Below are 27,423 nucleotides of genomic sequence, written 5' to 3'. Positions count from 1 at the left end.
CTGGTCGCCTCCAATAGTTGTTAGGGAGGCCACATGGGGAATTGCAAGGAGCAAGGGCTTTGGAAGTATGTAGATCAGGGTTTGAGTTGAGCCATTCACCAGCCGGGTGCCCTAGGGCTGGTGGTCTGATCTCAAGCCTTCAGTTTACTCATCTGTAAAATAGGGATATACCACCTTATTAACCAAGGTAAGAGATATAACAGGCCTGGCAAGACCTTGTTACATGAACAAACCTTCAGCAAATACCCTTGCCTCTTGGTAGGTAGGTTCAATCCTGTCACCATCTGTATCTTTCTTCCTCTGGGAACTCCCCCCTGGGTAACCTACCTTCTAGATATTTCCTCTCTTAATAGGAAGAAATAATGAATAGTTTTTCCTTTAACCTCAAAGGAGGGGTGAAGTTTAAATGAGAGAATACACAGAGACATTTAAAACTCTACATTTAAATATTCCACCAGGGTTTCCTAGCAGGGCTCCACTGGCATTTGGGGTAGAGTATTGATTCCAGGGTATTAGGTACCACTACCAGCCTCCTTGATCATCATGTCAACCAAGAACTACTTCCAACAACTCCAGCAGCATGTGATACCCAACACACACGTGCACACACGCACACACACAGATACACATACACCCCATGCCCCATCTGAGAAACCACTACCATGTGATGACCTGATCACCCCCACTCAAAGCATATCATCTCTGTGTCCCATGTCTTAGAAACATTGCTATAGAAACAGTATTCAGATGTACAGCATTGTTTTTAATGTGTATCTACCTTTAATATCCTTTTTTAATTATATAAGTAATACATGCTAGTTGAAAGTCAATAGAAGTATGTGATAATAAAAAAAGTCCTCAGCATTAACATTTTAAACATTTATACTATTTTATTATAAAAGTAATAGAGCCACATGATTAAAAATTCAAACAATGCTAAAAGGTATAAAATGAAAAGTAAAAATCTTTACCATCAACCCCATCCTGTCATTAATGGTTTTAGATACATATAAAGTGTACGTATGAAATGTACAAGATACATATATTTCTTTCTAGAAATTTCTGTACGGAATCGTGTGTGTGTGTGTGTACTTTTTTCAAACACAAGGGGAATAATACACTCTCTTTGCTATTCTACAAGGTGTTTTGCTTTTTTTTTTCAACAAGTAATATATTTTGTAGATCACTCCCTAGCAACACATTTAAATCTTCCTCATTGTTTTTAATAGCTTCAGAATATTCCATGGAATATAGGGCCCTGGTTGTTCCCACATCTTCCGCTATTGCAAATAGCGCCGCAGTGGAGACTTTTGTCAGTACCAGCTGCAAAATGCTGTTATTGTCAATGGTAATAAGAGGATAGAGATTCAACGCAGGTGGGAGGACACACCCAGGTGACACCAGACTGAGCAGGAACGGCACATGATGGAAAAGCCACACTCAGCTCAGCCACTCTGTAACTCAGTGACCTTGAGCAGGCCTCTTTGGGCCATAGTTTGCTCAACTATAAAATTAGGAGGAGTGAGACAAAATTACTTTTACACTTCTAACATATCTGTGAGTCTAAAGCTGTGAAAATCAGTTCTAAAGTGATAACTGATCTAATAATGGAGGTGGGAATGCAAAATCCTCATTTTTATACTTTCCACTAGGCCATGTCTATGTTCATTAAACACTGAAGCTTAGAAGACAGAGAGCCTTTGGGGAGGGCCCTACCTGGGACAAAAGGACCAGAAAATTTCTGTAAGTTTAGTACAGAGCAAGTGGGGCTCTGTAACCTGCAGATGGAAAGACTGGGCTGTGATTTAATTACTCTCTGTGAATATATAGAAGGGCTTCCCTAAAGGGGGTTCTTAACACTTGTTCTTCATGTTCTCAGAAGATGAAGCAAAAGAAGAGCTGAAATGAAAGAGGTAGAAATTTGTGTCGGATGGAAAGAGACTTGTTTGATGATTAGGAGTATACAGAAAGTAAAAAGCAGAAGTTGCTACCAAAGATCTCTAATTCTGAATACATTTGAACGTAGTTAAAACATCTGCCTAGAGACAGAAGGACTGGGCTGAAAATATTTCCAGGTGCTCGGTCTCCCACATCCTGCAATCCTTCCAGTCTTTAAATGCTAATTTCCTGGTTAATGTCAACAGAATCAGACCAATCTTGACACTGATGATTAACATTCTAATGAAGAGAGTTGGTGTCAAACACAACTGAACTATTGATATGCTCTGGGGTCCAATAGAGCTAATTTATTAAAAAACAATTTGGAAATTTTTATCTCTTCCTTGTGAGATTTGACATTATTCAGGCCCACAGCACTAAGGTTAAGAGGATACAGCTTAAGTGTGCATTGACTGAGAGGTAGGCCTTAGATATGGATATAGCACAAAAAATAAAAAGCTGAAGGGAATCATAAAGATCAGAAAACCACTAAAAACCAGGCTATGTGTTTTGAGAAACAGCCACCTGAATCTTAGCCCTCAGGCAGGACAGAGATTATTGACTTTGCAGTTTCTTCAAGATTTTAACTCATATGTAAGGGCTGCTCACATTTAATCCAAAAGGTCCTTCTCTTACATATTAGTTTTTTATTGTAACAAATTACCCCCAAAATTTAGTCACTTGAAACAGAAACAACATGTATTCTTTTACACAATTTTTGTGGGTCAGGAAGTCATGAACATTTTTGCTGGTTTTTCTGAGTTGGTATCTCAGCCAGAGTAACAGTAATCTGAAGACTTGACTGGGACTGGAGGATCTGCTTCCAAGTTTGCACACTGATGCCAGCTGTTGGCAAGAGACCTCAGGTTCTCACCACAAGGACATTTCTATTGCTGCTTGAGTGTCCTCACAAAATGGCTGCTGATTTTTCCTGAGAGCAAGTGATCTAAGCAAACACAAGGAGAAAGCCACACTGTCTTTTAGCACCTAGTCTTGGAAGTCACATTCTATGTTTCCACATATTCCATTGGCACCCTAGGTCAGCTTTACTATATGGGAGAGAATCATGTACACAAGCACATGAACATCAGCAAATGAAGATCAGCCAGGGCCATCTGGGAGACTGGCCTCCACAACTTACATGGGGATTTCTTGTGTTGTCAGGGATAATAGCACAGCTAACTATTAGAGATACCCGGACCTGGCCAACTCCTGGCCTTACGTGGGTGAGTGTCCTGAGGCAAAGAACATAACCTTCCTTATCATCAGTTTCCTCGTCTATCAAATATACTACCTACTTCACAGAGCTGCTGAGAGATTAAATGAGACTAGGTACATGAAGTGCTTCACATGGTGCTTACAGTACAAAAATTGGCCTGTAATAGTAACTACTCTCATTATTTTGAGTACTTTCACTTGATCGTATTTTCAGATTTGCATTTTTATTTGCCTCCCCCTTAATAATTTTTTGAGGACTATCATGCATACATTAAAGTGTTTAAGTATGCACTTAAGTATACAGCTCGGTGATATTTTACGATGTAGCCATCTCTGTAGCCATAACCCTGATCAAGATATAAAACATTTTCATCAAGTTTTCCCTCACACACCTAACCACCCTGAGACGACTACTACTACTATGATGGCTTCTATAGATATTGCTTAGCGTTGCCTGCATTTGAATTTTATAGAAATAATTGCACAGTGTATACTTGTATCTGGCCTCCTTTACTTAACATAAACGAATCTCTGAAAATCTGTGAGATTCATCATGTAGTTGCACTTACCAGTAGGTTTTTTTTTTTTTAGTTGCTGTGGAGTTTCCCATTATATTAACATACTACAATTTATTTATCAGTTCACCTGTTGATGGGCATTTGCATTGTTTTGGACTCTGATGAATAAAGCTGCTATGCACAGCACTGTTATTATATTATCATCACCACAGAGTAGGCTAAGAATAGGAAAGTATCCAGCTGGAAGGCTCTATGATGATAGAGATGTGATGGAGAGGAAACAATAAATTTGCTTTTCCTGTTGCTCTTGTTATTATTATACCTAAAATTTATTAAGCCTTTTCTGCGGACCAAGCATTAGACTGTGTTTTATATTCTTTTTCCTATTTAACCCTCTCAGAACTCCTATGAGGAAGCATAATTTTATCTCCATTTGACAGTTGGGAATACAGATCAGAGAGGCTAAGTGGTTTGCTTAAGATCAAACTGACAGTTACCCAAAGAGCTGAGATAAATTCTGCCCACCAACCCTGGAGCCCTTAACCAATATACCAGGAGCCAGGAGAGCTGCATTCAAGTCTGCTGATCCACTTGCAGTGTCACAGATTCTCACGTAAGCTCCCCAAAGTGACAGCCCCCTCATTTGAAAACAGGATGATCTTCCCCATGACCACAGAGGGATAAAACTTTTAGGAGACTAAGATATAAAAGCACTTTGTTTGTTGTCTGGAATATAAGTGTTTGATTAATGTTAATGTTCTTCCTTCTGAAAAATTCTAACTTTTTACTGTTAGAGCTATGAGCTATTTTTTGAGTTTGAAAGAACTCCCAGAAGTCTTGATTCTTTCCTTCAACAAACAACCAAATTAAAATTTCCTGGGAAACCCTACATTTTATCCCATTTTGTCTGCCTCAACATCTCTGCATCTCTGTTCCAAGAGGATGAAGAGCACAGAAGAAAAGGGGATTGCTCTTAGTGTATCCAAAATGAAAATCAAATTTTCTAAAGGGATTGTATCCTTCTCCCGTTACACTCTGGAGGCAGGCCATGGACCTGGAAAGAAAGAAAAGGCTCCGTCAAATACAGAGGGTCCCTTGAGATCGTGTGGGAGGAGCACAGGGTGGCGCCCCTATTTCGTCTATATGTGCCTCTGTGCTGGCCCCCAGACCCAGAGGGAGCCTGGGGGGATCTGATGACAGGAAAACAATTCAGGAAGTTGGCTGATCTTCACTGAACCCAGAAGCCATAAAGAAAAAAACTGAGAAATGCAAGGCAAGCATTTCTGCACAACGAGAAAAAACAACACGACATAAGCTATGTCAAAGGAAACTGGAAAAATATTTGCATTATGTAAAATGTATTAATTTTTCACATACAGAATGTCTTAAAATCAATAAAGAGGAAACATGAACCATCAAATAAGGAAAAAATGTGCAAAGACCCTTAATAGCAATTCGCAGATGCCTAAATATAAATATCTGATCAACATTATAAAATGCTCCAACTAATAAAGCAATGAATAGTAAAATAGCGTTAAGATATTTTATATATGCACTGGATAAGCAAGGATCAAAAAGGTGTCGTGTTCCAACCACTGTGCTAGACGGCCCTGGTACTATCGTTGATATTAATGGCCCAAACCACTTCCGTTGCCACCTGATTATAGGCCCTTAGGCTCATTCCATCATCTTTCCAGGGCTTGGTTCCTCTTTTTTTATATATATAAATTTATTTTTTATTGGTGTTCAATTTGCCAATATATAGAATAACACCCAGTGCTCATCCCATCAAGTGCCCCCCTCAGTGCCCGTCACCCAGTCACCCCCACCACCCCTCGTTCGTTTCCCAGTGAAATAAGTCAATCGGTTCCTCTTGTGTAAACCTACAGATAGGGCTAGGAGAGCTTTGTCTTTTTAAGCTTCACAAAGAAGTGATTTGGAGCTCAGGCTGTGTGATGATGGCCAAGTTAACTGACCACCATAAGGCCCAGTGTCCTTATACCGAAGGTCCCTACCCTGTAAGATTGCTGTGAGGATTCAAATGGACCCATGTCTATAGATACAACATCTGGCAAAGAGAAAGTCCCCAACAATGGCAACTATGGTTATCACTGTTGCTGTGAACCCATCTTCCTTTTCTCCTGCATAAAAGTCCTCAGAGAGCTAAAGATGCAGCTATTAGGGCAGAAAGCCTGAGGGCAATTTCTTTCAGAAATTCAAAGACTGATAAAATGTAGTCACTTAACCTTCTGTGAACTTCTCTCCTCTCTCTTCTACTAAATGGGGGTAATAAGGAGAAATTCCGAGAGTTGATATGAAGATTAAGTGGAAGAGCATAAATCAGTCTTGCTAGTTTTCATTATTGGAGCTCTAAGAGCTTAGGGGGCAACCCGTGTGACCATAGTAATTTTCAGCTAAAGAGACCCAGAGTTCAGCGACTTCATTCGGGTGGCACATCCAAGTTGGTACCAGATGCTGGGTCCTGGAGCCCCAGAGTAGGAGCAGGTCCTGGATTCTACTTGAGGCCTATAAAGCGTCTGAACCCTGCCTCTGTCCAGCTCAGCTGTTTACTAGTTCCCCCATCTCTCCCCCAGACATACCTGATTGGAAGTACTAATAGTGCCCTACCACGGGCCTCTGCACATGCAGCTCTCACTGCCCAGGGCCCCAAATGCAGCCCAGCCTTATGCACATACCACGCACAATGCCCCTTTCATCCAGCCAACTCCTGGTTGACCTTTAGGCTGCTACTTAAACATTGCTTCCTAAAGGAAGGTGCCACCATACCTCAAGGTCTTGTTAACTAAGGATCTGTTCTTTGTGCTCCCCACCCCCAAAGCACTGTGGGGTAATGGTCTTTTCTAGGGATTCTCAAAGGCAAGCAGAATCCATTCGGATTCCCCTTCATAACTCTACTGGAGCTCTGGCTGGAGTCCCCTGTGGGGTTACTGAGAACTGCGTGGCAAGATCTATTTGGCAGGATATTTCTTCCCCAGGAGGTGGCACTCCACTCCTCTGACTATGCTGTGACAGGTTACACAGGACCAGCTATGCCTCCCAGCCTCACAGACCAGTGGACTGTGGACTTGGTGCCTCAGAACATCCCAAATGCTTTCCAGCCCCACAGGCACCTCTCTCTTCCCTCATTTCCCCACCCACATGAAATCTGAGGCAAATGCAGTCTGTGTGTGCCAGCACCAAAGTCAAGGGGATGCTGCTTCCCAGGTTCTACCCAAGGAATGCCTGAGAAGCTTTATACCCAAGCTTCACCTGGTGCCCTCCCCTCTCTAAAGAAATCCCATTTGTTTAATAGAGTTCAGACTCTGCTGTCCAAGGCACATGGCCAGATCTGAATTCCTGGGCTTGAGACGCTGAATGGTTTTACCTCAAAATACAGATTCTTTTCTCACCAAATGAGTCTTTTGGTTAAGAGCAACAAAAATAGCCAACACTTGTCTTTCTTTTCCAACCCAATGCCCTCAGTCCATGCAAGAAGACAGCCCTGTGAAGGCAGAGACTCACACAGGGAGAAGGCCATGTGACAACAAAGGCAGAGATTTGAGTGGGCAGCTGCAAGCCAGGGAAGACCAAGGATTGCCAGCAAACTGCCAGAAGCCAGGAAGAAGCAGGGAATGATTCCTCTACAGGTTTCAGGGAGACCATGATCCTTCTGACACCTTGATTTTGGACTTCTCTCCTCCAGAACTGGGAGACAATAAATTTCTGTTGTTTTAAGATCATCTTTGGTGCTCAGCAGCCTTAGGAAACCAATACAGACAGGAACTTTACCTGATTCTGGTTCCACTGTGTCCCCAGCACCTAGGAGGGAGCCTGCCATGTGGTATAGCCCCTCGGTTAATTGTGGAATGATTGAATGATACTTGCTGTGAACATTATGTTGGAAAGTATGTGCAAGGTGCTTTGCACAGTGCATGGCACACAGGAGGTATTTGGTAAATGTTTATTCCTTCCCCTTCTCTTATCTCAAAGACAGTGTATTTTAGGATAAAAACAAGTGGGTTTTTCTTTGAATTTTTGCCTAAAACCTCCTAAAGGGCCCTGGGCTTTGAGAACCTACTTCTGGGGAAATTCTCAGTCTGAGGGAGACCTGGTCACTTGGGGGGCAAGATTTGGGTGGACATTTCTCCACCTGTTCATTCTCCCCCTGCCCCTCATTGATTTTTTTTTCCAAAGCTTTCTTGAGATTGAGAGTACTTTCCTTGATTTTTTTTAAGATTTCCTGGAGTGAGAATAAAGAAATTTCCAGAAAACTTGGCCCCTACTATGTTTGGGCTTTCAAACAAGTTTCAAAAAGCTTTGTAGAAATCTAACGGGAGCAGAGGCTTTGGTACAGTGAGGAAGCTCAAGGAAAACTGTCTAGAACCAGGGCATCTGGGGAGGAAAACCAGGCAAGGATATGCCTCTTGGTATATGCTCGCTTTATATGCTTATGCCATAAGATTTTCTGTTATTTTTTAGAACTTTTTGTTGAAATATAATCAATATCCAGAGAACTGCACTAATGATAAACAGACATCTCTGGCTTTATTTTATATGGGGTTTTCCCCCCCAGTTAATTTTTGCCTAGCTCATTGATGATACTAATCTGGACTCCCCCGTTAAGTCTGTATGGAAGATGAATTGAATTGTAGCTGTGGGCTCAGGTGACCTGGGTTGGAACCCCAGGTCCACGTTCACTGGGTCCATGGCTTTGAGCACACCGTGTAACTTCTTTAAATGTTGTTGCACAGCCCCCGTCCATGGCTAATGAGAGATCAGGGAAGTAAACCCTTCGATTTACAAATGCACATTCTTGTGTTTATTACTGTTATTCATTTGGGTTATTTTAGTGGGATAGTGTGGGCTCAAGGTCCACTAAAACAAGGCCTGACCCACCTTACCACTAGATGATCTTGAACCTCAGATTCTCCATCTGTGAGAGATCATGCTTGGAGAGATCTAACACCTTTGCAGGGGGTTGTAAGGATTGAGGTGAAGGATATGAGGGGCACATAGTAGGTGCTCAGTTAATATCAGTCCCTACCGCTCAATCCAACAACTAGGCCCTTCTTCCTCCATAGCTCCCCGCCTCTTATCTCTACCTCTTTCCTCTGTACTTACTTCCTCCACCATCCCACAGTATTTGAGTAGAAATGAAGCTTGACAATCAGCTTGTACTCTTGCCTTTGTCTGGGAGCTTGGAATTTTGCAGCTGTGTAAATTGAATTGGGGAGGGAAATACATATAGGGAAATTATATGTATCCTTGTACATATGTATAAATTACAAATATATATTTTAGATCCCAGGAAGTTATAAATGACTTTGAAAACAGCTGTTTGAATACTTTCTTAATCAAATCTCAGTGCAAACGTGCCAAGCTGGAGTCTTTCTGTTGAACAGAGCACTCTGTAACCACAGATTGTTCAAGGACTGCCATGAATTTCAGTGGCTCCATGCTCATGTTCACCAGCAGATTTGACAGGCTTAGGTAAGCCAGTTTGCCTCGTGCCTTCCCTTCTCCCCACGTCCCGCAGAAGGTGGCCTCTCCATCTGGCCTGGTTTGAGCCTCCAGAGACCTGGCTGGACCATCTTAAACCCCTTTGGACCAACTCCTGGGAAAGGTTCAGAGAAGCTGTGAGAACCCTGGTACTTGCGGCTAACAATTGAAGTTCCATGGGCCTCCATTTTCCCTGCCCTTATCCTCCAACAACTCCCTCACTGCTCATCCCCCTCCTCTGGCACCTCTATCTCTACCTCCTCTGGCCTGTCTACCATGAAATAGTGTGTTTCAGTTTCTTTCACCCATGCAACCAGGCTCCCTTCCAGGGGAAGGGCTGATCTTGGCTCTGTGTTCCCAGTACCCAGTGAGGGCCTCCCATGCAGAGGCTGCCTGGTGTACATCTGAGGTTGGTAATAAAAGGGAAGTGGGGGACGGCTACCACTGTTGAGCATCTGTTGTACACCAGGACCATTGTCAGTCCCAGAGATGCATGCTTGCTCATATTTACTCTCCACAGGACCCCTGGAAATTAGGCTCAAATCCTGAAGATCCCAGCAGTCTAAAAGGTGAAGCAATCTGCCCCAAACCACAATAACCAGTTCTTAATCCAGTCTTACGTGATGCCTCTCCCCAAAGTTTAAATCCCACTTAGCCCCTTTCCAGTTGTATGTCCCTGCACAGGTCACATCACCACTCCTAGCCTCAGTATCTTTTGTCTATAAAATGGGGATGATGGTCATAACCTCACCTGAATGTAGAAAGGATAAAATACAATCATGGATGAGAAAACCTTGTGTAAGGTATAGAATAAACACTATTCACATGAATTGTTTTTATTAGAAGTTCAGTCAGTTAAAATAGATTCCAGTACGTTCTAGGTACCCAGGATATATGAAATCACATGGGAACTGCATACATATGGATACAAATAAGACCAGCCCTGCCCTCAGGGAACTCACTAAGAGAAACACATAGGCATAGTGGCCTTCAGTTTGTAGTATTTGCACATCTGTCTTCTGGCCCCTGGCAACCTCTCAGGGTTCATTTCCTAGCACTCTTCTCCTTACGCTCCTCCACCTATCTGGGCATCCCTCACTTTTCCGAAGTTCTCGCTGCACCATTTTACTTTTATGAAAGACCTACATTAGTACCTGTTTCCGTTCACTGAAAGAGATTCAAAGAGGACTTTCACTTTTACCAAAAAAGGCAAAAAGCCAAATCATGTTCAGAGTTTGTGTTGCACTGAGCCATTTTACAGGCAGTGTGCACCCTAAGCAGCAAGAGCGGCCCCCCAAGCTCCTTCCCTGGGAACTAAGCATCTCAGCATCAAGCCGCCAGAGCTTTGAACTGTGTCTGTGAGCATCTGTGCTTTCTCTTGATTTATTTTGTTCAGCCATTAGCAAGACGTGTCCTAAGGTATCAGAAATGCCTAAGGGAGGTTATTGTGGGGTCTGGTAATGCTCAAAAACTTTTCTGTATAAATTAATGGTAATTGCTTCTTTATGCCTTTGCAGCTTACGCTCTGCTTTCAGGTTGGGGTAGGGGAAGAGACATGGTGACCTGTATTAGCTGCTTTGCTGCTCCTCAGTTGCTAGGTCCTTTGTCTGGAAAGCTCTTCCCTCTGATGTTTAGATGGCTCACTCTTTCACTTATCTCAGGCCTCTGCCTGAATATTACCTCCTTTGAGAGGCCTTCCCTGAATATCCTAACTAAAATAGCACACCCATCCCATCACTCCAAATCTGTCATTGCACTGAACTTTTCTTCACAGCATCTATCACCACTCAATCTTGTTCCATATGATTATTTGTTTGTTGATTTTTCTCCTCTACTGAAATGTAAGCTTCTGAGGACAAGACTTTGTTCTCCATGCTTGGAACAGTGCCTGGCATAAGGTGGGCACAAATAAATATTTGATGAAAGAATCAGTGCCTACCTTTAAAAAAGAAGACGAATGGGATCCCCGGGTGGCGCAGCGGTTTGGCGCCTGCCTTTGGCCCAGGGCGCGATCCTGGAGACCCGGGATCGAATCCCACGTCGGGCTCCCGGTGCATGGAGCCTGCTTCTCCCTCTGCCTGTGTCTCTGCCTCTCTCTCTCTCTCTCTGTGACTATCATAAATAAATAAAAATTAAAAAAAAAGAAGACGAATAGCTCAATTTCAAAATGAGGATCTGAATAGACATTTCTCAAAGAAGATATACAAATGGTCGGTAAGCACGTGAGAGGATGCTCAACATCATAGCCATCAGGAAATGCAAATCAAAACCACAATGAGATGCCATTTCATACCCAGGAGAATGGCTATAATCAAAAAGTCAGGTAATAAAAAGTGCTGGCAAAGATGTGTAGAAATTAGAACTCTCAAACACTGTTGGTGGGAATGTAAAATGGTGCAGCCACTGAAAAACAGTCCAGCAGCTCTTTAAAAGGTTGAATAGTTATTGCCATCCAGAATTTCCACTCCTAGGTATCCACCCAAGAGAAATGAAAACAGACGTGCACACAAAAACTTGTCCACAGAGGTGTATAGCAGCTCACTCAGAATTAGCCAGAATGTAGAAACAACCCAAGATTCCATCAACTGATGAATGGATAAATAAAATGTGGCCTGTCCATGTAACGCAGTGTCATTCGACAGTAAAATGAAATAAAGTTGTGATGCATATTACAACATGGATGAACCTTGAAAACATTGTATTAAATGAAAGAAGACAGCCACAAAAGAGCACATGTCACAGGATTACATTTCTATGAAATATCCAGAATAAATAAATCCATAGACAGAAAGTAGATTTGTATGATTGCCCAAGGTTCCAGGAGGTTGGACAGAAATGAGTGTAGGGTTTTGGGGGGCAGGAGGAGGGCATGTGATACAAAAATATTCTAAAATTGACTATGGTAAAAAAATTAATAAAAATAAATAAAATTGACTATGGTGATGGCTGTACTACTTTGTGAATATACTAAAAATCATGGAATGGTATATTTTAAAGAGGTGACTTGTATAGTATATGAATTATATCTCAATAAAGTTGTTATTATCCGAAAACCAATGAATGTCCTAATTTAATACACCCGTATCAAACCAGACTAGCTGGCCGGCCACCCCTGAGTGAACAGTGGGGAGACCTCAATACTCCCTTCTCAGGATTGAGGTGGAGGTGCTCCAGGAACTGGTCCTCCCCAGGCAAACAGGTGAAAGCAAAGTTCCTTTCCTGGTGAATGCTTTAAAACACACACATACACACACACACACACACACACCCCAAAAATGGCCCTGAGAAACCTATAAGGAGGAGGGATGGAGATCAAATGAGCTGAGCCTGAGAAATTTACTGCGTCCTGTTTTCCAGAGACCATTTTCCCAGCATAAGTCACAGAGACAGATGGCCCCAGACCTGCTTCTGAAAATAACCACCGTTGGGGAGAAGAGTGGAGAGTTGACTTAGTGGGAGCTGCCCAGTCGGGGGAGTAAGACCCACTAGATCTAACAGGCTGGAAAAGAAAGCAAGTCTGAGCCCAGCAGGCTGCAGCTCTGCTACACTCATCCCACTAGGGACCCAAAGCAGAAGCCATTGTCTTTGCTGCCTACATTCCTGCATGTGTGTTTTCTCCTTCTTAAAGCAACTTTTATTTTTTAAATCTCATTATTACATTTGCTCCTCGAAAGAATTAGAAAGCGTAGAAAAATATAAAGAAAAAACCAAAATGCATTCATAATTCTACTGCCTTAAGGTAATAAGTGTCAACATTTTTGTACAAATTGCACATACACACATATTTAAGCAAATGCCAGAATTACTTTTTATACAGTTTTGCATTGTAGTTTTTTTTTTTTTTAGATTTTTATTTATCTGAAATAGAGAGTGAGAGAGAGAGCATTAGCAGGGGGCAGAGGGAGAGGGAGAAGCAGACTCCCCACTGAGGAGGGAGCCCAATGCAGGGCTAGATCCCTGGGCTCTGGGATCCTAACCTGAGCCAGAGGCAGATGCTTAACTGTCTGAGTCACCTAGGTGCCCCGCAGCATAGTTTTTTATATCCTACTTCACATGTCCCTAAACATTCTTTACAAATGTGACATAATGTCTGCATATTGACATTGTACTGCTATGCCTTACTTTACATAATTAGGCACTTTTAACATTAAAGATGTTTTTCCTTTTTAACATTTTTTTAAAATTTTACTTTTTACTCTTACAAATGATGTGATGAATAATTCTTTTTTAAAATTTTTTTTTATTTTTTTGTGATGAATATTCTTATAAGCAATTCTTTTGAAACGTCATGATTATGTTCATGGGTAAATTGCTAGAAGTATAATTGCTCAGTTAAAAGGTTTTCACATTTTAAAAATCAGTTTATATCAAATGATGCTACCAACATCAGGACAAACAATCTTGTTTGTATTTAAAACACATCCATCTTAGCACCCGCTAGGTGCCTGGTATTTTCACGTTTGTTTCCTTTTCTTCTGAAGTCTTAAAAATCATTTTTGAAGTATTATAAGAACTGTATGTGCTCGTTGTACAAGAATTGAAGATATAAAATCATATTTTAAAAATGAAAAACTACCCATATCATTGATAATCCTTGTTAAAGATTTCTTTTTCAGGCAATCCTTTTTCCAATACGTTCATATAAATTTTCGGTTTAACCATTTAATGAGTTGACTTGCCATTGTAACTGAGACCATTTTCATCCTTCACTCTTTTTATGGTCTCTACACAGAATAACTCCCGAGATGTGCACTACTATTACTCCTACAAAAGAACAAAAGAGTGTTTTAGTCTGACTCCCTGATGAGGAAGATGAGGGCCAGAGCTGTCAGAGGACTTGGCCAGGGTCCAGCACATTATTGATCTACACCCAGATATCTCTCATCCTTTAGTCTATGCAGCAGACTGCAGTCTCTGATGTGGAGCTGAATCTATACTGCCCTGAAACAGGGCAGCCATCTAATTAACTAACCAAATCAGTACATGTTAGTGAAAAGGTGGGACACTATTGTTAATTAATGCAGGATAACAGCTGCAAATCAGGACTGTCACTGACAAACAATGTATGGTCTCTCTAGTCCCCTAGCTTCATTCAGATTTCTAGCACTTTGACATCCTTTGGAGCAGTGAGCTTCGATCCATTTCAAATAACTGTGGGAACCAGTTATGCAAACCTCTTCTGAGCTGAGACTCTGCTCTAGGCCAGGACACAGAGGTGAGAGGCTTGCCGTCCCGTTGTGCAAGCAAGGCTGTTTAAGCAGTAGATGGGAATGTCACTCACTAAAGTCAAAAACAGGACATGCAGCCCTGCAGTGAAGTTTCTGGTCCTCCAGCAGCCTCAAACCTTCTGTCAGAAGGAGATCCCAGTTTTCCATCCTCTGCTCAGAGCTTAGAAGGATTTTATTTATTCAGTGAGGCAACTGGCTGCCCTAGCATGAGGCTAGCGCATGAGAAGAGAAGAAATGCATTTGGTTTTAAGTGGAGGGACTAGAGTATTTCTAGAAAGGAGGCCTCACCGGTGGGACAAATCCATCAGCTCAGCATTCCATGAGATGAGGTACCTGTGTAGGTCTAAGGGTTTGTTTTGCTTTTGTCTAGATGTCATTTATTAATTGTTGTATACTGGGCACTATGCTAAGTGTTTTACGTGCAGGCTTATAAAATGCAGGGCTGCCAGTTTAAAGTCTTTCAATCATCCAGGGAAGTGCCTGGGGAGATAATGCCCTCCCCACAGCACACAGCCAGTGCTCTGGCTTTTCGGATGGGATTCACACTTCCCTACACTAGGCTGTGATTTTCCCTATCCTACCCTACATGCAGTTTAGCATAGATTAAAAAGATTCTGATGGATTCCTCAAGACTGATAAGAAAAGTGTAAAAAAAATGTCCAATTTGTTCATGGTCTTTCTTTCCTTGATGGAATAATAAATTTGTCCATCAGCTGGCCCTTCACACCTCAGGCTCATGGCATTCTCCAATGACACACTTGGAATCCACAATGCTAGAAGGCTCTTCCTTGAAAACTGTCTTTTCCTAGTTATAGGTTACACTTCAAATGCTAAGGCAGGCTACCATCAATTCACACAAAGATGTGAGTAACTGAAATTGTTCTTTCTGCAGATCTCAGGATTCCCTAGTCATGTGTTCGTTTCATATAGCACTACTACCTCCTTAACACCATCTTCTTTTTATGACATCGACAAGAAATCCACATTGATAAAGGTGTCATTGGCAGGCTGTCATCATTTATTTTCCAAAAACCACCCTCTTCTTACTATGAAAGACCACAGCTGGCAGGATGACAGAGGAAATTGGTGTTGGCTGAGCCCTTTCCATGAGACTGCTGGGTTCCTTACAAGTATCATAGCATCAATCCCCTCAGCAGCCCTTTGCAGTAGATATTAGCACTCCAGTCTTCAAAGGAGAAAACAGAGAGTTAACATGACTTACCTAAGGTCACATAACCCATGGGAAACTGGACTCTGATCCCTGGCTTTCACGACAGGAAGCCTATGGTCCTTTCACTTTAGATGTGTTTCACTTGATGGACAGAGGCGTCCATGTCCCCTCCCCCACCAAACTAGGCCTGATAAATTTCATTCATGCCACTCAGTGGAAACAGCATTGACGTTATGGGTTCTTACCCAGTTTCTATGACCACAGACAAATTACTTCACTTCTCTAAGCCTTGAAAATGGGGATGATTGTCCTACTGATAGGTTTGTTGTAAAGGACCTGGCACATTTCCTGAATTCCAGAAGGAGCTCTGCAAGTGTTTGTTCCTGGCCACACCCCATCCCCACCCCAACCATATGGGTGTCTTCACTCTCTCCCTCTGAGGATTTCTTTCTCCATCCTTATCCAGTAAGAGCTAGAAGTAGGCTCTCAGAGACCTTCTCTCAGGAAACATGGATGGCTTTCCTCCACCCTTCACTGGCCCCCATCATTGCTGGAATCAGATTTAGAGAGCTTTTTGTCAATCATCCCATCTCATTTTGCCATGGACACTGTGGAAAATTCTACAATATCAAATTCCCTTCAGCTGATGACCAGGATGCATGAGAGGGCAACCCTAAACCCCAATCCTATAGTTCCTTGGTACCAGACATCCTTATTTGCCTTCAAAAACATGGATCTCCCCTCCGCCCCCCGCACCCCAGCAAAGGCAGAGTCATGTGGATTTCCAACATCCTGGCTGAGCTGAGCATCTGGAAAGGAGATATAAGTGGCAGAGCAGATGCCTTAAGTTTAAAGAGGAGATCCTTCTAAAGCACAGCCCTGGTCTTATCATCTTCCTGCTTTAAAAATTTCCACGACTCCCAGTAAAGGTCTGACCTCCTTGTCTTTGTGTTCAAGACCTGAACTTACTGTTCAGAGACTTCTTTCTCACTGTTCTCTTTATATAGACCCTTTGTGCCACGATCAAGGTACTTCCCTTCTGTCCATCGCCTCTTCATGTAACAAGTTGTTACCAGTGTTTTCTATGCACCAGACACTGTGCTAGGCACTGAGGAACATGGTAATGGGCAAGCCAGGCAGGCTAGTGGGCAGTCACAGAAGGTAAACACCGCAGCACAGGAAATTTTGCTACAGGGAAAGTACAGGTTGCTGTGTGGGCACACAGCGGGGGTCCCAAACCAAGGCTTGTGGCATCAGGAGAGCCTTCCCAGGGGAGGTGACAGAGGTTGGGTTCTAAGGATAAGTGGGAGCTAGTGAGACACATGGGGTGGTATTGATAGGGAAGAGAGGAGAGTAAAGGATGTGCTCAGGGAGAAAAACAGTATGGGCAGGAACTCGGGCAGAAACTTTGTAGTTGTGGTCCAGGGCGTGCCATTCAAATAGATGCACTGTAAATGGTGCCCTAAAGTTGTTTAACTTGGCACACGGGCAAATGTAGAGCCCTGCGTTCGTGGAAATGAGAGCAGGCCAGTGTGTCTCCACAAGTCTCAGCAGGCTTGGTGGGAAGTGAGCGGTAGCACAGGAGACTTAGGAGGCAAAAGGGGGGGGCAGTTTGCTGGAGATCAGGTGAAGGCCAAGGGCCCTAGGCCACGGTATTCTTCTCTCTGCCATGGGTACTCATGCCCCTATCCCTCCATCTCTTCCCACTGGAATTCTCTGTGGCTCCAGAAAGCCTTTCTCCTTTCCTCCAGAAGAAATGTATGTCCCATCCACACATGGGACTGTCTTCTGCTAGTCAGTGGGTATTAAGGTAGTGTTTGTGGAATGAAGCAGTGTTGGCTATACTTTGGCAGGCATGCACAGCTCTTATAAAAAAGAAGAGGGAAAATTAAGTTACTGCCCCTCACTCTATACATACATATTTGTGCATAGCACATCTAATGTTTGTTAGGTGTTTACTGGCTGCCACACTATTGTTAACATATTACTTGTTTTAATTCTTTTAATGCTCAAAGCTACCCTGGGAAGTAGGCATTCTTTTTTATTTTATCCTTTAATTTCCATTATATAGATGAGAAAATTGAGGCACAGAGGATAAAGTAACTTGCCTGCGGTCACTACTACTAAGCTAGCAAGTAATATAACTAGAATTCAAATGTAGGATCTGGCTCCACAGAGTCCATATTCTTACTACCACATTGCCTCGCTTCTGTAGGTGCCAAATTTATACAGCAATGCATTTTATTACATGTGTTTCAAGCACTAATATATACGTTACAAAATGTATACAAAACAGATATTAGCCAAGAGTGGGAATAGAAAATAAATATTTCTAACATTTTCTTGGGGATGGTTCTGTGTACCTTACTTGGGGACCACATAAATTAAAAGCAGCTGATGAATAGGAGGAAGGGAATTAACATGTTTCCAACACTATCTGTACTTCACAGAAACATCATGAGGTAGTTGTGCACCTACTAAGGGCCTGGCACTTTGTTAGGTGCTTGGAATGTTAGGCTATAAACATTCAGAGCAACCCTAAGACCTGAAGTGAGTGGAGGCCTGCCTGGAGATTGGATGAAGGCAGCAGAAACAGGCATGAGGCCAGGGCACTGTGCTGTTCCCAGCCTCGGGTCTGAAATTTGTGATAGAACAATTTACTTAGTTCTGGAACTATTTATTTCATAAAGCTTGACAGATTTACTCAGGAAGAGGCTGTAACTAGCACCCTAGAACAACATATCATGTTTCTTAACTTTTGTCTGAAATTCTAACAACTCAGCATGGTATGGTACTGGTTATCTCAAGCTCATCAGAAGCTCTGATTGGAGATTATAAGATGTCTTTGACTAATAAAAGAGGAGGAAATGAATGTATATTTGCTTAATAAATGCAGCCTGGTCGACAAAATCTTTCCAAAACGGAGACTGCAAGGGAAGCAGAATCATGAATAAGGTTCTTCGGGGGTAGGGGGAGGTGGTTTCATTCAATTTAATGAACATTTGTTGAGTGTTGACCCTACTTGCTCATGCATACTGTGTGCTCAGATATGGTATCCTTAGTCCTCTCAATTGTGTGAAAGGGGAGGTGTGCCCAACTTACAAGGAGCTGGAAGTCATTTTCCCAAGATCATGCAACTAATAGGAGACTCAGTCATGATGCAAACCCCAATTCTGTTGAACTCCAAAACCCACTCCAAGAATGTACTCCACCCCAAGAATATGGCATATATTTTTATGTGAGAGACAATTTCAGATAACTGCAAAGACACTATGGGAAATGTGATAGCAGAACTAAAGTCAAAGCTAGTTCAGAGAAAGGACTGAGCACCTGCACAGAAATGCTGTGTAATAAGTGGTGTTGGGGAAGGCTCTCACAAGGTGAATTGGGAACCCTTGGTTTAGATGATTTTGAAGAGAATCCTAACCCAGATTTTTAGGTAAAGAAAGCAGAACCCAGAGCAATGCAGAGGTTGTACCTGCTATCTCAACTGCTCTTACTAAATTTCTACTATGAATCAGATGGCATAGACAGCTTCTCTATAAAATGTCATCACATGTGGTTAGGCTCAGGAGTTGACATAAGAATCACAAAACCTGCAGAATCCTTCAGGATTTGGTGGCTATGAACTGAGAGAGCTACTCTTGGTAGATAGACCACAAAAACCTACCCCCGCCCCCAAATATCGGCTCTATGCCACCTCTCCCTTACAGCTCTGCCGAATTTTATAATGACCTACCTGGGCTGCATTATGTTTCCTACAGTTCAGTCTCTTTGAAAAGCTGGGTAAATCTGATTATTTTTTCAGCCTTCTATCAGTAAAGGTGGAAGAAAAGAAGCAGCCCTTGCTGTTAAGTGGATGCATTGTCTTGTACTGTATACTTTTATATGTTTGTGCTTATGTTCCCTCTCTTGTGGACGATGTACTGCACATGTCTAAAGGCCAGCCACAGGTCATACTGCAAATGATCTGATCTCAAAGATCCTGTACCAGGCCCTCACCTTCTCCTTCTGAAGAGCTGGGAGTGTGCTCACAAAACTGGGGTTTTAGAATCAGAACCCTGGCATGCTAGAAACCTGAGGTCAAAACATACTGACTTTCTGTATCTTGGAACTGACAGTATACTAATGTCCTAAAATTATAAAATTATTTTATCTGCACCTATTAGAACTTGAGGACCCTAATGTATGAGACACCTACCACTCACCTATTCAGCAAATATTTTTGTTAGTGCCTACTGCATGCCGGGCACTATGCTAGACTCAGGATACAAAGGTGGAAAAGACTGCCAATGCTCTTGCTCCCAGGGAGTTTGCAGAGAGTGGCAGGATTTAAGAATCTTAAAATGTTAGATTCTGAGAGTGTGTTAAAATCCTAGAATGCTAGTGATGGAAGGGGGCCCTGGATCCTTCTCTCCGGCTCCTTCTTTTATGAGTCCCAGAGCCCTTTCCAGGCATATCCGATTAAAAATCTCACTCATAAGAACATCATTTCACTTCAGTGACATCACAGAATGGCCAGCTTGCAGGCATTCAGCCATCACCCAGGGCGGCTGTTCGTTTTACCAGTGCGGCCACCGAGGTGCAGAGCCGGGCAGCTGTTTGATTGATAGCATGGCCCCGCAGAAGCAGACCCCAGGTCTCCAGGCCTCTCTCAGAGAACAGGCAAAGCAGGGCGGGCCTCCCGTGCGTTTCCGAGGGGTGCCCTCTTTGCAAGCCGCGCATGCAGACTTCTGCACCGAGGCCCCCCGCTCTGCAGAAAAAAGTTTGCACCAACTACCTTTGCGGAGGCCACCAGCCCCGCCCCCGGACCACGTGTGCAGTAGATCGCCCCGTGTTGGGAGCCCCTCCCCCGTTGATGCGTGTTTTAATTTGTTCCCTCCCCCGTCCCCGTGTGCGCAAAACCGATTTTCATTATTTTTTTTCTGTCTGTGTTTGTCTTTGTGGTTCGCAGGTGCTCCCTTGCATTGTTCATCCGCTTCATCAACCCCTATAGAGCAGTCCCCCTCCCCGCCCCCCTCCCCTCCGGCCAATGAGAGCCAGAGGCGGTTGCTAGGCAGCGGTGTGGCCCAGCCAACCCCGGACTCAGACTCTGAGGAAGAGTTTGTCCCTAATTCATTCTTAGTTAAAAGTGGCTCCGCCAGCCTGGGGGTCGCGGCGAACGGTAAGTCCCTCTCTCTTCCTAACTTGTGCGTGTGCGTGTGTGTGTGCGCGCGCGTGTTCCTTTCATGGGCGATGCTGATTAATCTGTCTGCTTGGGCCGCTTGCAGGGGCGGAGGGCCTGGTGCATGGGGGGGCTCGGGGGGGGGTGCCCGGTGCCGCTCGGAGACTCAGGCAGCCCCGCTCCTGCGCCGCTGCGGTGCTGGGGGTTCAGGGGGCTGCTGTCCCGCTCCCATGACAGACGTCGGGGGGAGACAGAGCTGCAGGGACAGAGATGCACAGGCACGAGACAGAAGCGTCAGGTGGAGACCGAGGCAGGCAAAGACACAGATCCCAACCGAGAAGGACAAGAAAGGTTAAAGCAAAACTAGCACTGATGGGCTGGCTGCCTCCTGTGTGTCAGGACGTGCCAGCCCCTAGCACTTGTTGCTTGGGGGGGGGGGGGAATCCTCCTCCCCACCCAGCCTGTGAAACCGGTGCTCTAGTGCCCCCATTAACCGTGAGAAAGCACACAGAAGGGATCCCTGGGTGGCGCAGCAGTTTGGCGCCTGCCTTTGGTCCAGGGCGCGATCCTGGAGACCCGGGATCGAGTCCCACGTCGGGCTCCCGGTGCAGGGAGCCTGCTTCTCCCTCTGCCTGTGTCTCTGCCTCTCTCTCTCTCTGTGTGTGTGTGACTATCATAAATAAATAAAAATTAAAAAAAAATTGAAAGCACACAGAAAGGATACTACCTGGAGGCCAGCGCTGGCTCTGAAAGTTCTTGACTTTCACACTGCCAGGAGACAGAGGGCCCCGAAGTTCCAAGCAGCTGCAGGGCCAAATGCTGGTTGCAGAGAGAGCCAGTGACGTAAGCATGGATCTGCTCATAGGAAACACTATTCCAGGCCGTGCCCTGACTCTCCTAAGGCAAAGAGGCATGGCAGGGTATGGTGGAAGAGCCCTGGGCTGACCTAGGACCAGCAGATCCAGGTTTTAGTGCCTGGTCAGGTGCTGTGTGACCTGGGTCAAGGTCCTCGCCCTCTCTGTGTCCAACAGAGGCTTAATCTACGTCTTTGCAAGGATGACCAGAAGCCTCCAAGAGAGGGGATGATGTACAGCCTCTTTGAAATCAGACAAAGATGTCTTTGGACTTGATGATTCTCTTCCGCCAGGATCTTAGGCCGTACGTTCTCTGTGACCAAAAGTCAAACTGTCCTCCAGGGCCTACTACCTTTGTGCTCCCTGAGGGTGGAATTGTCCTTTTAGTGGTTTGGTGTCACTGCTTCTCCGTATGTTTTAGCTGCTGATGTTTTAAACTATGTACAGAATCAGGAACCCTGGACTAGGAGGGAGGAAACCTGTATGCTCTGTGGGTCACTGGCTATTCGTTCTTGGCAAATGACTGTCCCTCTCTAGGTATCGGTTTCCCATTTGAACCAGTGACAGGGCAATCTCTAAGGTACTCTGAATGAATGAGTGCCATGTGGTGCTGTCAGGGGTGTGTTAGACAGTAGCCTTCTTGAGTTTACTTAGGGGAAAAAATGTGTATGTATACACATACACACACACATGCATGATGATAATTCTTTGCTCATTTCTGGGTAAATGAGCCTTCTAAGGTAAAAGACAAGATAGGAGATTAAAGTCCCTAATCTCTCCCTTTGCTAAATGACTGAATGAGAGCAATCACTTTGTTGTAAGTTATGCAGCAAATTGATAGCATTGGTGCATTATTGATGTGCAGGGAAGATGGGGGTACTTTGGCCTACAAGCTGTCTGCTCAGTCATGCTCCCGTGTGCTGGTCCTCTCCCCAGGGGACCTAGAGACACTTCTCATTCCCTCCCTGGGGCTTGCTCTGAAACTGTCACTCTAAAGGTTGCTTATAAATGTGTCCCATGCCCAAAGGGAGAGTCCAGGTTTTAGTGATCTGCTGCTCTGGGGCTGGCAGGTCATGAGAGAGAACTGGTGAGTCTCACTCCACAGCTGGACCCTGCCCGCTACCTTCCTGTCCCCTGGAGTCCCAAACTGAGTGGTCTTCTACTAGCAAAAAGACCTGATGATCCTGGCGTGAACCCAGTACCAGTGAGTGGAGATGAGTGGACTCTGCTGCAGAGTGGACCTGATATATGTTTTTAAGGTTTTGATTTATTTTCATGAAAGCAATGTTAAGTTATTTTAATGAGGTTATCTTTACTCTTTTTGTCAATCATAAAAGTGACAATGCTTGTTAACATTCAGACAATACAGAATGGTAAAAAGCAAAGTTCTCTTGTAATCGCTCCTCCCAGAGATAACCACTTTTAACAGTTTGGTGCATGGCCTTAGAGGCACTCTTTGTGTAGTACCAATTTAATAAGAGAATAAGTGAACGAGTGAGCAGTACAAACTGCCAAAGGACCAAAGTGCAGCCAAGAGAGCAAGGACCATGGGGCCCGACCTTCTGAAATTGGGTCCTGAATACGTGACCCTCGGGCAAGTACCTAACCTCTCAGACCATCAGTTGCTCTGTGAAATGGGGAAACCCTTCCAAAGGTTACTATGGAGTTTAAGAAAGGTAAAAGTCACAGATGTCCCTATTTCCCTTCCCTATCACCACAGCCCCATTCCCTCCCAGAGACCACCCTAAATAGATGAATTGCTCCAGCTCCTTCTGAGGCAGGCTTCCCCAGAGACTTAATTCAGAATGTACTTTAAATGACAAAGGCAGCCCCTTGGGCTCCTGGTGGGTGAAACTGAAGTGGTTTCCTTTGGTGGGAGCTGACTCAGCGTCCCGCAAGGTGGTGGAGGGGGCTGACCCTCTGGAAACCAGCCTCCCCAGGAGCTCGACTGCTCTCTCCAGCGGCTCCCCAGAGGCCCTCTGCCTACAGCTGTGTCAACTCCAGCGCTGGGCTGCCATCCCAGGGCCACAAGGCCTCAGAGCCGCCTGGCCAGAATCCCCGTGTAAAGTGCAAGGAGACGCAGGAGGCATTACAGAACAGCTCATTGTCCCTGCGGGAAAGAACACAGGGGAAGGAGCTCTTTCTGTCATCAAAGTCCTAACCTGCCCCCAAGGATAACCATCTAGAAAACACTGATATATGTATAAAAAGATTTCACTAAAATATCAGCTAGTCACAGCTGAAAAGCTAAAGGAAGTGGCGAGGATTAAGTAGGCATTTGTCCCTACCCCAGAGAAACTTTTTAGAATAAATATTAAGCGTTCTGTCAATTGTCATAACCTAGATTCTGAAGTCAAGGGACTTTTAAAAACTTGATAATATTTAAGAGGGTCAGGGAATAAATAGTCGGAGAAAGCTGTCAGTTTCTCAAAGCCTAGGTGAGGAAGAGGTGGGGGGGGGATTTACGTGTAATGAGCATGCTCCGTGTGGAAGTCTCTCTGTACATGCATTAACTTATTTGAGCTTCCATTTTTTTCTATTTCTCTGCCAGGAAAACGAGGCCCATGAAGGGCCAGTGACTTGCCCATAGCTCCACTGCTTCTCAGGGGCATGTTAAAGATTCAGACCCAAGCCTGCTTGACTCTACAGGCTCCTGTCTTCTTCCACCCTCACCCCCGCCCTCCACCCCATTTGTTTGGTTTTGTTTCCAATACCAGGTCCTATTATTTCTATGTCTCCTCCTTAGCAGGAGATTGGAGAAGAAGAATTCCACCAAAGAAAAATATCTTTAAGATTTTTAAAAGAATTTTTTTAAAGATTTTATTTATTCATGAGAGATGCAGAGAGAGGCAGAGACACAGGCAGAGGGAGAAGCAGGCTCCCTGCGGGGAGCCCGATGTGGGACTCGATCCCAGGACCCCGGGATCACGCCCTGGGCTGAAGGCAGATGCTCAACCACTGAGCCACCCAGGCGCCCCTTAAAAGAATTTTTTTTAAAAGAATTACAAGTTGTTAGATTCCTATTACTCATATCACAAAACTTGATGAAGTACCTCTTATGTGATGGGTGTTTAATCCCATTGAATTTTGGAATATGATTGAATCTTCATATCCACCTGTGACATAGACATTTCTAAATCTCATTGAGGCAGTACAGGGCCAGAGAGGTTAAGTAACTTCCCCTAAGTCACTACAGCTTCTAACTGATAGAATCAGATTTGAACCTCAGGACTGTCTGATACCATAGAGTAGAATTTTTCACCTGTGTTTTTGTGAGAACTGTGGAAGTTTCAAAGATGAGTAGGTACAAATGACTGAGGCAGTAAATTTTGGTGCTGCTTCATGAAAGGCAAGCCCTGGATGCTGGGTCATCCATGGCTTCTTTTCTCTTCTTGTCCATCCCCACATCCTGCACTGGGCCCTTCCCACTTCACTTTACAGATTTCTCAAGCTGGTCACACTGGTCAACATCACTGCTGTTTGGCAGTTTCATTGACTTTCTCGGGCCTTAAGCAGCTGGAATTATTTTGTTTTGACTTCCAATCCAGTGGAGGAGTGTTTATTTTTCTTTCTAAATGGGAAACACTGCTACGTATGCCAGCTCCTTCCAAAAGTGTTTTCTTAAAATGAAACAAAACAAAACAAAAAAATTCAACTTAATTTAAGACCTATCCAGATTCCCTTGAGAGAGTCTGCCCGGGTCCTTTTAAGTCGTTTTGTGAAATCAGAAGGCAAAATTGTGCCTGTTTCCTACTGTTGAGAAGTGTCCACTGAGGTTTTGTCTCCTTTCACTGTGAATTTCATGGAACCTATTTTAGTTGTTCTGTGTCAACTCTTGGTAATTAGGTCTGGATGTTTCCCCAGTCCCAAAGATAAAGGACATTGGGGTATGAGAAGTTTCATGCAATTCTGTTCCCCTCTCCTCTCCCTTGGATTAAAATACTCTTGCTGGTAAATAGATTCTTACATCAGCTATGTAGAGAAGTTAAGTTACCTAACTCCTAGTAGCAAGACAAACTGATAGGTTCCTTTATTCATTTATTCATGGTGCCATTTGAAATATCTGTGGATGTTATCCAGACAGATGAGGGGGAAGGGGCCTCCTAAACAGAAAGACCCCATAAAACTGTTATTAAACCAATGGGATCAAAATCTCTTAAATGAACCCCTTGGAGCCAGATACATTTCAGAATCCAGAAATTTTCAGCTTATGAAAGAAAATACAGTTCATCAGATGTGTTTTTCTTAACATTCCCAGAGTGCTCAGGTAGTCCATGGTAATCAAACACATCAATATATCTGTGATGAAACATGAATAGTCATACTCATGGGATTAAAAAAAAAAAGACTGAGCTTCATTTAAGTTCAAGTTTTGCCATGAAAAGAATTTTGATAGAACTTTTGGTCTCAGAGTTTGGGGGGTTTCAGAATGGTGGCTAATGGATGATGAACCTGAATTGTGCCTTTTTTTAAATGAGGGTACCAGGATTCAAAGGTTTGGTAACTTGCCCGTGGTTATAGAGATAACTAGATAGCTTGATACCTAGAAGGGATGCTACAGGTGCAAGTCACTGGCTAGGAAGCTCTCTAAGAGCTTGCTGTTTCTCCATGACAGCTATTTAGAAAGGCCAAGCCCCCACTGCTGTAGATGTGGGAACTCAGAGCCCAGGTCGGGCCAGCAGGCTGGCTGTCTCCCTGCAGAGGAATTCAGGAGGTAAGGCCAGGTGTTCAATTTTCCAGAATCCAGAACTGGCCCGAGACTTTGTGCCCTTTCCACCCTACCCTGTACCTCCCTCAACTAAACAAGCCCTCACCTGTGGCTTCCCTCTAGGGGCAGGCCATTGTGCCCCTCTAATTGGGGGCAGTGGAGACAACCACACAGAGGTGACTTCTGTTTCCCTACAGTTTACAAAGCCCTTTTTCATACATTACCCCAGGCAAACTCTGGTGACTCTAATTTAATTGCCACGTTGGCTTTCTAGGAGGTAAGGCTTCTTCCTGACCTTGCAAAATAAACAGGTCACATTTTGAATTAATGTAACCAAATGTCCTGGGAGAAGGAGAGCCCTTTAATTAGTCACTCACGTGACACAATTGTAGACTCTCTGCAGCTCCTTTTCCACTAATTTCCCCAAATACCATTGCATTAAAAGGTACAAAAATAACATTTTTGGGTGTACGGCTTGATTAGATCTAGGAATTCCTAGACCACCCCCCGAGGAAGGCACGTTAGCCATGTGTCTGGGCTTTCTCCATCTGGAAACTAAGCCTGGTTTGTGTCCCCACTGAAATGTTAGTGGCTGGCTCCATGAGGCCCTGTGGACACCAGACCACATCTCAGAGCATCTCCTGACACTTCAGGTCCCAGACTGTTGAAGAGGCGCCAGGAAGGAGGCCATGGAGAGTTTGTGAGATTAATACAACTAACACTCGCGAAGCCCTCACATTCCTAGAGGGCGTTCACATCTGTCACCTCATTGGATCCACAGCACAGCGCTGTGAGATTGGCTCCATGTGGAGTCATGGGAGCACCATCATACACTGGAGGAAACATGCTCAGAGGCAAGCAGCTTGGCACAGAGCTGCCCACTTGGTGCATGGCTTTCAAGCAGGTTTGGCTTTGCTCACAGTGGCCAGTCCGACCTGTGAGGCCACTGCCATCCACAGAAGCTCCGTCTCCCAGTTATCAACCTCACCTGGAGAGGCCTCACCCTGACCCTTCAACATAGAAAGCTGCTTGTGAGGAGACTCACATCCCCGAGCAGTAGACCTGGCTCCCGAGCCCAGCTCTTCCTCCGACCCGCAGTGTGACCCCACGAGAACCTCTCCTGTG

At 44.1% G+C, this 27,423-nt stretch overlaps 1 protein-coding gene across 9 annotated transcripts in view; it reads left to right on the top strand.

The window, feature by feature from the left end:
- The window catches only part of TENM4 (teneurin transmembrane protein 4), a 733,541-nt gene that overhangs the window by 425,673 nt on the left and 280,445 nt on the right, over window positions 1-27,423 (top strand). For 8 of the 9 annotated variants that reach the window (XM_055320381.1, XM_055320385.1, XM_055320378.1 and 5 more), the window contains one exon: window positions 20,527-20,736. The exons of the other annotated variant lie outside the window; for it this stretch is intronic. In XM_055320381.1, coding sequence (XP_055176356.1) covers window positions 20,527-20,736 — 210 coding nt within the window. The remainder of the gene's footprint in view (window positions 1-20,526; window positions 20,737-27,423) is intronic. 9 annotated transcript variants of the gene reach the window in all.

Source organism: Nyctereutes procyonoides, unplaced genomic scaffold, assembly GCF_905146905.1.
Source record: "Nyctereutes procyonoides isolate TBG_1078 unplaced genomic scaffold, NYPRO_anot_genome, whole genome shotgun sequence".
NCBI classification, from domain to species: Eukaryota; Metazoa; Chordata; class Mammalia; order Carnivora; family Canidae; genus Nyctereutes; species Nyctereutes procyonoides.
The sequence above is the reverse complement of the archived record's forward strand: the minus strand, read 5'-3'. Positions and strand labels throughout refer to the sequence as shown.